We start from the raw sequence: 10,996 nt of genomic DNA, 5'->3' as shown, positions 1-10,996 counted from the left end.
ACTGTTAACATGGTTAACACTGAGTCCTGACTGTTAACATGGGCTGAGTCCTGACTGTTAACATGGGCTGAGTCCTGACTGTTAACATGGACTGAGTCCTGACTGTTAACATGGGCTGAGTCCTGACTGTTAACAGGCTGATGACTGTTAACATGGGCTGAGTCCTGACTGTTAACATGGACTGAGTCCTGACTGTTAACATGGACTGAGTCCTGACTGTTAACATGGGCTGAGTCCTGACTGTTAACATGGACTGAGTCCTGACTGTTAACATGGCCTGAGTCCTGACTGTTAACATGGGCTGAGTCCTGACTGTTAACATGGACTGAGTCCTGACTGTTAACATGGACTGAGTCCTGACTGTTAACATGGGCTGAGTCCTGACTGTTAACATGGACTGAGTCCTGACTGTTAACATGGTTAACACTGAGTCCTGACTGTTAACATGGACTGAGTCCTGACTGTTAACATGGGTCCTGAGTCCTGACTGTTAACATGGACTGAGTCCTGACTGTTAACATGGCCTGAGTCCTGACTGTTAACATGGACTGAGTGACCATGGCCTGACTGTTAACATGGACTGAGTCCTGACTGTTAACATGGACTGAGTCCTGACTGTTAACATGGCCTGAGTCCTGACTGTTAACATGGACTGAGTCCTGACTGTTAACATGGGCTGAGTCCTGACTGTTAACATGGACTGAGTCCTGACTGTTAACATGGACTGAGTCCTGACTGTTAACATGGACTGAGTCCTGACTGTTAACATGGACTGAGTCCTGACTGTTAACATGGACTGAGTCCTGACTGTTAACATGGGCTGAGTCCTGACTGTTAACATGGACTGAGTCCTGACTGTTAACATGGACTGAGTCCTGACTGTTAACATGGACTGAGTCCTGACTGTTAACATGGACTGAGTCCTGACTGTTAACATGGACTGAGTCCTGACTGTTAACATGGACTGAGTCCTGACTGTTAACATGGACTGAGTCCTGACTGTTAACATGGTCCTGACTGATGGTCCTGACTGTTAACATGGGCTGAGTCCTGACTGTTAACATGGACTGAGTCCTGACTGTTAACATGGACTGAGTCCTGACTGTTAACATGGACTGAGTCTTGACTGTTAACATGGACTGAGTCCTGACTGTTAACATGGGTTGAGTCCTGACTCTTAACATAGACTGAGTCCTGACTGTTAACATGGAGCTGAGTCCTGACTGTTAACATAACATGGACTGAGTCCTGACTGTTAACATGGACTGAGTCCTGACTGTTAACATGGACTGAGTCCTGACTGTTAACATGGACTGAGTCCTGACTGTTAACATGGACTGAGTCCTGACTGTTAACATGGACTGAGTCCTGACTGTTAACATGGACTGAGTCCTGACTGTTAACATGGGCTGAGTCCTGACTGTTAACATGGGAGTCCTGACTGTAACCTGAGTCCTGACTGTTAACATGGTTAACATGAGTCCTGACTGTTAACATGGACTGAGTCCTGACTGTTAACATGGACTGAGTCTGACTGTTAACATGGACTGAGTCCTGACTGTTAACATGAGTCCTGGACTGAGTCCTGACTGTTAACATGGGCTGAGTCCTGACTGAGTCCTGACTGTTAACATGGACTGAGTCCTGACTGTTAACATGGACTGAGTCCTGACTGTTAACATGGACTGAGTCCTGACTGTTAACATGGACTGAGTCCTGACTGTTAACATGGACTGAGTCCTGACTGTTAACATGGACTGAGTCCTGACTGTTAACATGGGCTGAGTCCTGACTCTTAACATAGGCTGAGTCCTGACTGTTAACATGGACTGAGTCCTGACTGTTAACATGGACTGAGTCCTGACTGTTAACATAGTCTTGACTGTTAACATGGACTGAGTCCTGACTGTTAACATGGCCTGAGTCCTGACTGTTAACATGGACTGAGTCCTGACTGTTAACATGGACTGAGTCCTGACTGTTAACATGGGCTGAGTCCTGACTGTTAACATGAGGCATGGACTGAGTCCTGACTGTTAACATGGACTGAGTCCTGACTGTTAACATGGACTGAGTCCTGACTGTTAACATGGACTGAGTCCTGACTGTTAACATGGGACTGAGTCCTGACTGTTAACATGGACTGAGTCCTGACTGTTAACATGGCTGAGTCCTGACTGTTAACATGGAGTCCTGAGTCCTGACTGTTAACATGGACTGAGTCCTGACTGTTAACATGGACTGAGTCCTGACTGTTAACATGGACTGAGTCCTGACTGTTAACATGGACTGAGTCCTGACTGTTAACATGGACTGAGTCCTGACTGTTAACATGGACTGAGTCCTGACTGTTAACATGGACTGAGTCCTGACTGTTAACATGGTTAACATGGACTGAGTCCTGACTGTTAACATGGACTGAGTCCTGACTGTTAACATGGCCTGAGTCCTGACTGTTAACATGACTGTTGATGGTGAGTCCTGACTGTTAACATGGACTGAGTCCTGACTGTTAACATGGGCTGAGTCCTGGTTAACTGACTGAGTCCTGACTGTTAACATGGGCTGAGTCCTGACTGTTAACATGGACTGAGTCCTGACTGTTAACATGGACTGAGTCCTGACTGTTAACATGGACTGAGTCCTGACTGTTAACATGGACTGAGTCCTGACTTAACATGGACTGAGTCCTGACTGTTAACATGGGCTGAGTCCTGACTGTTAACATGGACTGAGTCCTGACTGTTAACATGGACTGAGTCCTGACTGTTAACATGGACTGAGTCCTGACTGTTAACATGGACTGAGTCCTGACTGTTAACATGGACTGAGTCCTGACTGTTAACATGGGCTGAGTCCTCTTAACATGGACTGAGTCCTGACTGTTAACATGGGCTGAGTCCTGACTGTTAACATGGACTGAGTCCTGACTGTTAACATGGACTGAGTCCTGACTGTTAACATGGACTGAGTCCTGACTGTTAACATGGACTGAGTCCTGACTGTTAACATGGACTGAGTCCTGACTGTTAACATGGGCTGAGTCCTGACTGTTAACATGGACTGAGTCCTGACTGTTAACATGGACTGAGTCCTGACTGTTAACATGGACTGAGTCCTGACTGTTAACATGGACTGAGTCCTGACTGTTAACATGGACTGAGTCCTGACTGTTAACATGGGCTGAGTCTGACTGTTAACATGGACTGAGTCCCGACTGTTAACATGGGCCCTGACTGAGTCCTACTGTTAACATGGACTGAGTCCTGACTGTTAACATGGACTGAGTCCTGACTGTTAACATGGGCTGAGTCCTGACTGTTAACATGACTGTTAACATGGGCTGAGTCCTGACTGTTAACATGGACTGAGTCCTGACTGTTAACATGGGCTGAGTCCTGACTGTTAACATGGGCTGAGTCCTGACTGTTAACATAACATGTTAACATGGACTGGTCCTGAGTCCTGAGTCCTGACTGTTAACATGGGCTGAGTCTGAGTCCTGACTGTTAACATGGACTGAGTCCTGACTGTTAACATGGACTGAGTCCTGACTGTTAACATGGACTGAGTCCTGACTGTTAACATGGACTGAGTCCTGACTGTTAACATGGACTGAGTCCTGACTGTTAACATGGGCTGGTCCTGACTGTTAACATGGACTGAGTCCTGACTGTTAACATGGGCTGAGTCCTGACTGTTAACATGGACTGAGTCCTGACTGTTAACATGGACTGAGTCCTGACTGTTAACATGGACTGAGTCCTGACTGTTAACATGGACTGAGTCCTGACTGTTAACATGGACTGAGTCCTGACTGTTAACATGGACTGAGTCCTGACTGTTAACATGGACTGAGTCCTGACTGTTAACATGGACTGAGTCCTGACTGTTAACATCCTGACTGTTAACATCCTGACTGTTAACATGGCTGAGTCCTGACTGTTAACATGGACTGAGTCCTGACTGTTAACATGGACTGAGTCCTGACTGTTAACATGGACTGAGTCCTGACTGTTAACATGGACTGAGTCCTGACTGTTAACATGGGTTGAGTCCTGACTCTTAACATAGACTGAGTCCTGACTGTTAACACATGGTTAACATGGGCTGAGTCCTGACTGTTAACATGGACTGAGTCCTGACTGTTAACATGGACTGAGTCCTGACTGTTAACATGGACTGAGTCCTGACTGTTAACATGGAGTCCTGACTGTTAACCTGAGTCCTGACTGTTAACATGGACTGAGTCCTGACTGTTAACATGGGCTGAGTCCTGACTGTTAACATGAGTCCTGACTGTTAACATGGACTGAGTCCTGACTGTTAACATGGACTGAGTCCTGACTGTTAACATGGACTGAGTCCTGACTGTTAACATGGGCTGAGTCCTGACTGTTAACATGGACTGAGTCCTGACTGTTAACATGGGCTGAGTCCTGACTGTTAACATGGACTGAGTCCTGACTGTTAACTGAGTCCTGACTGTTAACATGGACTGAGTCCTGACTGTTAAGCATGGCCTGAGTCCTGACTGTTAACATGGACTGAGTCCTGACTGTTAACATGGGCTGAGTCCTGACTGTTAACATGGACTGAGTCCTGACTGTTAACATGGCCTGAGTCCTGACTGTTAACATGGACTGAGTCCTGACTGTTAACATGGACTGAGTCCTGACTGTTAACATGGACTGAGTCCTGACTGTTAACATGGAGTCCTGAGTCCTGACTGTTAACATGGACTGAGTCCTGACTGTTAACATGGACTGAGTCCTGACTGTTAACATGGACTGAGTCCTGACTGTTAACATGGACTGAGTCCTGACTGTTAACATGGACTGAGTCCTGACTGTTAACATGGGCTGAGTCCTGACTGTTAACATGGGCTGAGTCCTGACTGTTAACATGGACTGAGTCCTGACTGTTAACATGGACTGAGTCCTGACTGTTAACATGGGACTGAGTCCTGACTGTTAACATGGACTGAGTCCTGACTGTTAACATGGACTGAGTCCTGACTGTTAACCTGAGTCCTGACTGTTAACATGGACTGAGTCCTGACTGTTAACATGGGCTGAGTCCTGACTGTTAACATGGACTGAGTCCTGACTGTTAACATGGACTGAGTCCTGACTGTTAACATGGACTGAGTCCTGACTGTTAACATGGACTGAGTCCTGACTGACTGACTGTTAACATGGACTGAGTCCTGACTGTTAACATGGGCTGAGTCCTGACTGTTAACATGGACTGAGTCCTGACTGTTAACATGGACTGAGTCCTGACTGTTAACATGAGTCCTGACTGTTAACTGAGTCCTGACTGTTAACATGGACTGAGTCCTGACCTGACTGTTAACATGGACTGAGTCCTGACTGTTAACATGGGCTGAGTCCTGACTGTTAACTGAGTCCTGACTGTTAACATGGCCTGAGTCCTGACTGTTAACATGGACTGACATGGACTGAGTCCTGACTGTTAACATGGCCTGAGTCCTGCCTGTTAACATGGCCTGAGTCCTGACTGTTAACATGGACTGAGTCCTGACTGTTAACATGGGCTGAGTCCTGACTGTTAACATGGACTGAGTCCTGACTGTTAACATGGCCTGAGTCCTGACTGTTAACATGGGCTGAGTCCTGACTGTTAACATGGGCTGAGTCCTGACTGTTAACATGGGCTGAGTCCTGACTGTTAACATGGGCTGAGTCCTGACTGTTAACATGGCCTGACTCCTGACTGTTAACATGGACTGAGTCCTGACTCGTAACACAAACTCACACTGCTCTGCCTGTTCTTTTCCCCCTGTCTCCACCACCATCTCGTCTCCGCCCCGCACTGACCATATAGAGTCACGTGAGACCCTTGTTATCTAATGCCCAGCCCCGAGCTTCAGTGCACATGCTCGGTAGCTCAAAGACAGGCCAACACACACACGGACGTATGTGCAGACAGGCACAAAGGGACGGCAGTATTGACAGACATTTCACAGGTCGAAAGGCTTAGATTTCAAAATACCAACTCATCGCATCTTCTTTGATGTCCAGTAGTTCTATCCTACCAGTATGCAACACCTTTGAACTGTGCTGAAGGTACCCATGAAGCTAGCTGAAACACTGTGTACACGAGTAGCTAGACAAGGATGAAGACAGGGGTGAGGTTTAAAGCTCATGATGCAACTCTCGTTCAACATTATTAGTGAGACAGTACTGCCATCTAGCGATTTCTACCTTGAACATAGAGTAGCGAATAGAGTCAATAGAATCAAGCCGTAGGTCTACAAAGCACGGACAAAAGCTTTATTTATTTGAAAAACAAGTGAACCATTATGTACAGTACATTAGAAAAAATGTGGGTGTCACAAACATGGGAGTATTTTGTCCTGTTTCTTTACAGGTTCATCATTCCAGATTGACTATTTACAACAGGGAAAACCCAGATGTGTAATCTGTACAACATAAGGTGAGACAAACATCATTACATATAGCACATCATCATTGTTCCTAAACCAGTAGGCTTTATTCATAATCGCAACAAAAAAAAACACAAAATTCAATTCAATAGTCACTCTGGATTGTTTTGCTGACTGAGCAACAGTGTCCTCTTCTGGACAGAAGGGACAATTGGTCATTGGACTCATCATTTATACTCACTGGCTGACTGGGGCACACAGTAGCAAAACATTTTGCAACAGAAGACAAAAACAATTGAACAAGTTCAGATAATCCCTCCCTGTTTCAGCCTGTTTTCCTTTGTTTGGTGCTTAATTAATATAACCTGGGATGCACCATCTGGCTGGCACTCACACACACTCTCACATCCTCAGGTTGTTTGTTTCCTATGGGACTAAATCATTCATTAGTTCATTCATTAATTAATTAATGTGATTGCATAGATCTGAGAGTCAGCCTAATACATATTTGATTATAAACCAATCAGCAGACATTGGTGATAAAATAACTGAAAATAACTCATCATCATGATCATCAGCCATAGAGCTTTTGTGTCGACAGCAACGTGACCACTGTGACAGTAACATGACCACTGTGACAGTAACGTGACCACTGTGACATTAAGGTGACCACTGTGACAGTAACGTGACCACTGTGACAACAACGTGACCACTGTGACAACAACATGACCACTGTGACAACAACGTGACCACTGTGACAACAATGTGACCACTGTGACAACAACGTGACCACTGTGACAACAACGTGACCACTGTGACAGTAACGTTACCACTGAGACAACAACGTGACCACTGTGACAGTAACGTTACCACTGAGACAACAACGTGACCACTGTGACAGTAAGGTGACCACTGTGACAGCAACGTGACCACTGTGACAGTAACGTGACCACTGTGACAGCAACGTGACCACTGTGACAGTAAGGTGACCACTGTGACAGCAACGTGACCACTGTGACAGTAACATGACCACTGTGACAGCAACGTGACCACTGTGACAGTAAGGTGACCACTGTGACAGCAACGTGACCACTGTGACAGTAACGTGACCACTGTGACAGCAACGTGACCACTGTGATAGCAACATGACCACTGTGACAGCAACATGACCACTGTAACAGCAACATGACCAATGTGACAGTAAGGTGACCACTGTGACAGCAACATGACCACTGCTTAGGAGTCGGCAGATGAAACGTTTCCAGGAATTATTTGATCAAAGGTCACAATGTATTTAGTTCAAAGGAAGTTGCCAGATTCCTCTAAGCCCTCATGTTGAAGTTGCATTTTACCTGACATTTATTTCACTAAAGCATTTCAGCAACAATACATTTCTAGAGGACATTCTATGAAGATGAATTAAAGTGAGTGAAATCGCATGAGGATCCTACAATGACTTTGTGAATAAACTTTCTTCATGGTTTTGGAGTAGAATGTTCTCAATGACTTTTCAAAACTCTGTCCATATCAATCACACATCTTACATACAGAACAACACACAGTCCATCATACAGTCACTGGGGGGGTCTGAGGGAGCCTGGTCCCACATCTATTTGTTCTGTCGTGTCAAATCCTATGGGCATTGTTTGGCTGGCAATGACCATAGGCGTTGGCAAGAAGAAGGCACAGACAGATCTGGGACCAGGCTAGGTCTGGGGGGGTGGGTCCATTCTGCCCTGAGAACGTTCTGGATCGCTTTCAGACCAAAGCACATTCATTCACGCCGGTTAAACCTGAATCGTATGGGAACAGCAGAGGCTCAAGCATGTTACGTTACCATGTCAACAAAGTCTGTCAAATATGTTACCATGACAATTGTCATGGTAATTGTCAGGAAGGAGAAAAAAAATTATCACTCAGTATTTGGAATGGCCCCGCCTTTCAAAAAAATCTATGTAACGCTCAAGAGAACAGCACAGTCAGTGTTTTACATTATAACACATGTGCCTGAAGTACAATAGTTCACACAAACAGGTGAGAGGGCATTATGGGTATTTTTAATTGTGTGTATGACAAGTGCAGAAAAAACATGCTCATATTGTTATGCAGGTGAGTGAGGACCCAAAAGCGGTTTAACAAAAACAGAGTCCTTTAATGTCAAAACACAGGGAAGACATAGATCCTCTTCAGATGTATTGAATGGCAAAATAGACAACCCGCAGAGAGGGCGACAAATAAATCATAAAGTCCTTCTGATATTACAGAAGAGTCCCCTTCTTAGCAGCAGAGGAGAATAGCAGGGTTAGCGGCGACAGACTGCTGGTCTCTCTGGGTAGGCGCGGGTTGTAGAGGATAGAGGTACCTGATCACACGTAGCATCAGATGAACAGGCAGATTCCGACAGGACGAGACAAGGGTGAAGCAAACGAGACGATAGTTTGGTTCTGGCATGAGAAACTCAAACGAGAATCTGACAAAGACAGAAGCAGGAACAGAGAGAGAAATAGAGATCTAATCAGAGGGAAAAAGGGAACAGGGTGAACAAGGTAGTTAGAGAAGATGAGGAACAGCTGGGGGAAGGAAAGGAAGAGAAGGTAACCTAATACGACCAGCAGGGGGAAACGGAGTGAAGAGAAAGAACAGGAACAAGACATAACATGACAATACATGACACATATGATGTAAATGGGACAGGAGTCATCAGGAAATATTAATGACATGCCAGAAACATTATTGACATGCCAGAAACATTATTGACATGCCAGAAACATTAATGACATGCCAGAAACATTATTGACATTATTGACATGCCAGAAACATTATTGACATGCCAGAAACATTAATGACATGCCAGAAACATTATTGACATGCCAAAAACATTATTGACATGCCAGAAACATTATTGACATGCCAGAAACATTAATGACATGCCAGAAACATGATTGACATGCCAGAAACATTAATGACATGCCAGAAACATTAATGACATGCCAGAAACATTAAGGACATGCCAGAAACATTATTGACATGCCAGAAACATTAATGACATGACATTAATGACATGCCAGAAACATTAATGACATGTCAGAAGAATTTCACTACACCCGCAATAACATCTGCCCAATATGTGCATGTGACCAATACAATTTGATTTTGTTTTGATTTGAGAAACATTTATGACATGCCAGAAGCGGAGAAAAGAAGAGGGAGGGTGAATGCTTCTCAGAAGAGCTCTCATGTAAGACAACTGCCACTGAACAGCACACAAACAAAGTCCACAGAGAGAAAATGCTTTTAGGCAGAGCACAGTACGCCTCAGACAGCTGATGTGATTTGGAAACATAACATATATTATGACTTGTTCAAAACAGATAGATAAGAGACCAGCTGTATGAGCACACTGCAGGTGTCATCAGCAGGGGACGTGATGGAATATGGAATGAATGGCAGACATGCAGAGAGTCTATACAAGAACAACAGATTTCAGAACACACTACCTCTCAGTCTGAAGCTGAGGTCTGGTGACACAGGTCATAGAGATAGATAGTTGTATATATTTTATACAGGTGTCCTGAAGAGCACAAACATTGTTTTAAATATTACTGTCTCTTTAAGTTGGTGATACTACAGAGTGTGACAGTACTAGTGAGGGAGGTTTTAGACAAACCAGAGCTTTGTCTTCCTTATACTCCCTCCCCTGTGTTGTTTGACCCTAAGCGCACACCATACAATTATCTGTACTTCGAAGATAGGCAGAATATGTAACATCCCACGCAGTTTAAGAGCTCTGAAAAAGCCCTTTATGACTTTTATGGGGATATACAGCGAGACGCTCCTTCTCTCCTAGCGTACCCTCGTCTTCTCTCAGTCTATTCTCTTGTCTCTGTTAGCTGCTTCCTCCCCTCACATTGGAATCATCCAGCAGCAGTGTGGGGAGACGGGCGATACCACTGTGAATGCTGTGTATAGGGGTGTTCGGTGAGATGGGTGCTATAGTTCACTGTGGCGTACAAGAGGTTCCAGCTTGTGAGACAGAGCGGTCAGAACTTTGTCAAACTTCTCATAGCGCTCTGATTGGCTGCCCTCCGACCCCCGACTTCCCCATAGCAACCTCATCTGGAACTCTGTCCGGAAGATCTCCAGAACCTCCTCCCTCTCCTGGAAGCCTGGTGGAGGAGGAGGAGAGGAAGAGACAACAGAACATAAGGGAGAGGAAGAGAGGAGGAGGAGAGGAGGAGACAACAGAACATAAGGGAGAGAAGAGAGGAGGAGGAGAGGAAGAAAGGAGGAGAGGAGGAGACAAAAGAACATAAGGGAGAGGAAGAGAGGAGGAGGAGAGGAAGAGACAACAGAACATAAGGGAGAGGAAGAGAGGAGGAGGAGAGGAAGAGACAACAGAACATATTGGAGAGGAAGAGAGGAGGAGGAGAGGAGGAGACAACAGAACATAAGGGAGAGGAAGAGAGGAGGAGGAGAGGAGGAGACAACAGAACATAAGGGAGAGAAGAGAGGAGGAGGAGAGGAGGAGAGGAAGAGACAACAGAACATAAGGGAGAGAAGAGAGGAGGAGGAGAGGAAGAGAGG

General features: G+C 45.3%; 1 protein-coding gene across 4 annotated transcripts in view; it reads right to left on the bottom strand.

Annotated features, from left to right (window-relative positions):
- Nucleotides 1-9,214: 9,214 nt before the first annotated feature.
- The window catches only part of LOC115124135 (SH2 domain-containing protein 3C-like), a 178,769-nt gene continuing 176,987 nt past the window's right edge, over nt 9,215-10,996 (bottom strand). For all 4 annotated transcript variants that reach the window (XM_065007570.1, XM_065007571.1, XM_065007572.1 and 1 more), the window contains one exon: nt 9,215-10,578. In XM_065007570.1, the coding sequence (XP_064863642.1) occupies nt 10,403-10,578 (176 nt within the window). In that variant the 3' untranslated portion in view covers nt 9,215-10,402. The remainder of the gene's footprint in view (nt 10,579-10,996) is intronic.

Source organism: Oncorhynchus nerka, linkage group LG22 (genome assembly GCF_034236695.1).
Source record: "Oncorhynchus nerka isolate Pitt River linkage group LG22, Oner_Uvic_2.0, whole genome shotgun sequence".
NCBI lineage: Eukaryota > Metazoa > Chordata > Actinopteri > Salmoniformes > Salmonidae > Oncorhynchus > Oncorhynchus nerka.
Note: the sequence above shows the minus strand (reverse complement) of the source record. Positions and strands in the feature narration are given on the sequence as shown.